General features: G+C 37.7%; 1 protein-coding gene across 1 annotated transcript in view; it reads left to right on the top strand.

Moving 5' to 3' along the window:
• Positions 1–668: 668 nt before the first annotated feature.
• The window catches only part of LOC108249510 (proenkephalin-A), a 31,251-nt gene continuing 27,026 nt past the window's right edge, over positions 669–4,893 (top strand). The window contains exons 1-2 of the mRNA XM_025002182.2: positions 669–845; positions 1,386–1,532. Of these exons, the coding sequence (XP_024857950.1) occupies positions 1,398–1,532 (135 nt within the window). The 5' untranslated portion in view covers positions 669–845; positions 1,386–1,397. The remainder of the gene's footprint in view (positions 846–1,385; positions 1,533–4,893) is intronic.

Here is a 4,893-nt window from a genome sequence, read left to right as displayed (position 1 = left end):
GGTGTGGGAGACTGAACACACTGAATCCTGACATAGTGGTCCAGATAAATTTCCCTCTGGGATCAATGAAGTATTTATATGTCTGTCTGTCTATCTCTGAGACATGTTGCTAACTAACAGAGTGGACTCCAAAATAGGTGCTGAAAAATTTTAAACAAAGATTTTTTGCAGTCTGTTGGTGCTTAGAGTATTTGTTGAGGATCGGTCTCAGCTACCACTACACTAGACTGTAAGTCAACATCTGCATAATTAACTGGTGTATACTTTTTAAAATCAGTTGGCTGCGACAGCCATCTTGAATCGGGTTTACTTCTAAAGCTAATTACTTAAAGATGTACATTCACTGAATAATTTCTGAAAATGTCATTAAAATTCGTCCAGTGGGTATCCAGCTATTTTGCTAACAAACAACACACCCTTTCTCTCTCCCACACACACACACACATTATCATTTTTATGATTCCATGGTTATTTGGTTCATGCCAGCCGCTGGAGAGGGAGTAAAGAGCCACATGTGGCTACAGAACTGCAGACTGGAGACCGTCAGTTACACCTATGGGTGATGAGACCGAACAAAGCGCGCGACAGAAGCGTGGACAGGTCATGGGGGTAGGTAAACGCTCGGTGACGTCAGCGGCACAAAGTAGTTAAAAAGGCGCCGCGCGCTCAGCTGCAGCGTTCCGCTTGTTTTCTCCTCCTGATAACTTCAGTCAGAGACTCAAATTGTTAACCAGACCCGTTCAGGATCCGGATCCTCCATAGTAAGACCCAGTCTACAGCCTCGTTTCGTTTTGACCAGAATCAGGACCAGAACTACAAGGCTTTTTTGTTTAAAGTCTAAGGAGGTAAGACTCATTACACACGCTTCTAAGAAAGTCATCTTTAACTAACTCCAGTACGGCAGGTGCAGACTGTCAGACACGATCTTAATGGTAATACAACAAGTTTATTTTAATTATTCCCTTTTCAACATATGGAGTTATTTTTTAATCACGAGCTGAGAGATAAGATCAGATGGCACTTTATTCAGCCCTAGTCTCCTGTTACAGCAGCAACAAGATTCCACAATGAAGAAAACAGAAAAAATAAAGCAAATCTAACAAATTAGTAAAAAGAAATACAATTCAACAAGATAATGTTAATGAAACAATAACATCAAAGTACAGCATTAAACACACACACACACACACATATTAATATTAAGTATTTATCTATCTATCTATGTGTATCTGTCTGTCTTGTAATATCAGTTTTCACATCAGGCATTTTGTGTTTTATTTGTTGTTTTGCTCATAAATGACAGCAACAAATATTTCATCTTTTATTTAGAAATATGTACTCCACAGGAAGAATTATTTAAAGGTTTTCTCTTTTTCCGTTCTCAGTCCGTGGCTGTGATGGCACAAAGCAGCTGCTTGTGGATGCTGGTTCTGGGTTCGTGTGTGTTCCTGGGGCTCGCAATGGACTGCAGGAAGGAGTGTGCACTCTGTGTGCACCGTCTGCAGGGAAAACAGACTGCCTTCTCAGCTCTGGTACTGTCATCAGATTTATACATTTTGCTTGTTTATAGATTGAAAGCATCAAAACAGAGGATTGTGTTTGGGTAGTGCAGAGCTGACCCCAAGTTGTACAGGCCCAGACTTGGCCAGTCCACCAGCCCCCAGAACATTACTAACATTTTTTATACCCAATCATTTAACACAACTAGATTCACACTGAGCTGCCAAACACTGACTGTCACAATTACATATGTCACTTTTCATGTAAATAAACAACAAATAAGTGTTTTTATTTATTTATTTATTCTTAGGGTTTAGAAATTCTAAATGACAGAACAAAGAATGAAAATGATCTGACAGGATACACTTTAATTTTCTCCATCTTTGAATAATTAGTTTTTCTCCTCCTGTAATATTTTTACATGCTGTTGGCACAGTTAAAACTAGTTTTCCTCATTTTAATGGTTTGGTTGAACAGACCAATGCAGAAAGGTAAAAAATGTATTAAATTACTAAATATTTACTAATAATTCTACAATGTGAAGACTAATCCGTTTCAATGTGAAGAAATTCCTCTAAATCTAACAATCCTATGTACCACATTAGGTTATAATATGTAAAAAGGATCAAAGCTGCTTAAAACACACCTCAAACATGTCAGGCACAGATATTCAGGCTGTTAATTGGGGTAAATGAGGCTTTTTATATTGAGAGAGAGAGCTGTGCAAATAATCACATTTTTAGTTTCACTTTCAATTTTGGCATCAAACAATCAGAAAACAGGATAATCAACAAAAACTGATTATTATTATTAAAATGTATACTGCACTGGAAAGTAAAGCGTCAGAGATAAACAGGATGTCATGACTATCGACAAAGCTGAAGCTTGCATTATTGAGACAGGAAAAAGCCATCAAAGTGAATTACAATTAGCTATTAAATGCACTGACTTTCTTGAGGATAGACAAGACAACCTAGAAAACCATGGAAATAGAAATAACCTGCATATCTTCAGTGTACAAGAGCGAGCAGAGGGGAAAAAAATCACTGTTCAACTTTATTACCGAGCAGCGCTCGTCCGTTTCTTAAAATTTCAAGACTAGGAATTTGTCTGTTGAGAAGCAAGGAAACAAGAATTCACGCATTATGGTGTCAAGATGTCATTCACCCAGGACCTCTCTGCGGAGACGGTCCCCATCTGACAGGGGTTCCATAAAGCTATTTGTAGACATCAACACCTTCTGTGGATTCCTGCACAACCTGAAAATATTGCACACTTGAAGATATTCAAGTGTGCAGTAAACATATGTTATTATGTTTACATATTTAGTTGTTCTCAAGTGTCTCAAAGGTTCAAGCTCAGTTGACCTAATTTTATTCATATGTTGTTAGATAATATTTTTTAAAAAAAGAAAGAAGTTACTACTCTTTTGATAAGGGTGAAAGTATTATTCATATTTAAAGTATATGGTTGGTTGAGTCTGTTGGTTGTAGAGCATTATTGGGGAGGTCGCGTCGACCAGTATTGTGGATCAGCGTCCTCTAATCACTCCTCTAATCACATTTTGTTTCAAGGGGAGGGATATGCATTTCACAAGCAGAAATGCTAATGTTCAGTAGGGGATGGTTCCAGACATGTTTTGTGTTGTGCAAACGTGTGTGTTTGAATATTTGTGTAAACTTGCATCTTCATCTTAAGGTTTACTTTACCTTTACATTTACAAACCCAAAACTTTATTTGAGTAGAATATAACAAAATATGGAAATGGTAAAACAGAAAAGCGAGGAATGTCAGGGGAATGAGAAAATTAGCCAAAGTGAAAAAAATATTAAAAAGGATAAAAAGTTTAAAATCTACGATCATACAAGAAACACATTTGGCCACATCAGATATAAAATTGCTGATGGGGGAGCTATTCTTGTACACAAATCAATTCCATTTCTAACCTCAAACTATCGTCCAAAGTAATATTCTGTCACAAGAAATAAACTTATATATGTATATGGCCCCAATGATGATAGCCTATCTATCCTATTTTAAAAGATAATTCTTAACTGTGTTTGCCTTAGAGGGCCTCTACATTACAGGAAGGGACTACCTGCACCTTAGACCAAGGCCTGATAGATCCACTCAAACTGACAACACCCTTATAAAAACAGAAAAATACTCCACAACTATATACAAGACCTAAACATAAAAGATATATGAAGAAGAAAAGATTGGAGGATCACTTATGTTATTCAAGTTTGTATAAAAGCCATTGATGCATGGACTTTTTTTTTTTAATTGCATTTACAATATCAAGTAAAAAAATGTTGGAACAATAGTATTTTATTTGGGGTAAAAAATGTTGGAACAATAGTATTTTAATTAGTGACCATTTAACAGTCTCTATAGAAATTTGATTTGGTATGGTTGAGCATTGTCCAAAAGATGGAGATTGCAAACATCTTTACTGAAGAATCCAACCTTTGTTAAATTTGTAGAAAACTGCATAGACCAATATTTTGAATTAAACAAAGACAAAACCACAGTAAGTATAAGACAGGATGCTTCTACAGCCTACATAGGGGGGATAATTAATTAAACCAGTACCAAAAAAACAGTACACAGTTTGAATTAATTCAATATAAGTGGCTGATGAGTAGGGTTGAGCCGGATACTCGTTTCAGACGAGAATCCAGTACAGATAAAGAATTTTTGACGAATACAAGCGTGATACGAGTAAAACTCGTCAATATCTGTGCTCGTCCTGAAGGAAAATCCTCATTGGGTAACTGACTGTTTTGACGATCTGTGATTGGCCAGTCACAGAGCGCCTGCCCCTCCCAACACACATATATGTGTCTGCAGCGGAAGCTGTGCAACATACGCAGTGCATTTGACAAGACAGTTGAAAATGGCTCGTGTCGCGTCAGTCACTGCCCCTATTCTGGTTCTTTTTTTTATTTTACTGTCTGCTTTCTCTACGTTTGGTATGTTACGCCCACCTCTGAGTTAGGCCCCGCCCACTCCGAGTACAGATACAGATACAGATAATTTTTTAGATGGTTGAACAGATACAAATATAGATAGTGGTGTACTCGCTCATCCCTACTGTTGAGGACATATTTAACTTTGTCGAACTTCATCAGCTGTCCAGTAATATTCAAGATATATGCACTAAATGTCAAAATGATGAAGGAACCATTCTTCATTGTTTATGGTAATGTCCAAAGATTTAGAAATATTGGAAAGAGGTTACCTCTCCCTGGGCTGCCACCTTATCGTGGTGGAGGGGTTTGAGTGTCCCAATGATCCTAGGAGCTATGCTGTCAGGGGCTTCATGCCCCTAGTAGGGTCACCCAAGGCAGACAGGTCCTAGGTGAGGGGCCAGACGAAGTGCAGCCCAAA

The sequence above is a fragment of the Kryptolebias marmoratus genome, linkage group LG20, assembly GCF_001649575.2.
Source record: "Kryptolebias marmoratus isolate JLee-2015 linkage group LG20, ASM164957v2, whole genome shotgun sequence".
Classification (NCBI taxonomy): domain Eukaryota; kingdom Metazoa; phylum Chordata; class Actinopteri; order Cyprinodontiformes; family Rivulidae; genus Kryptolebias; species Kryptolebias marmoratus.
Note: the sequence above shows the minus strand (reverse complement) of the source record. Positions and strands in the feature narration are given on the sequence as shown.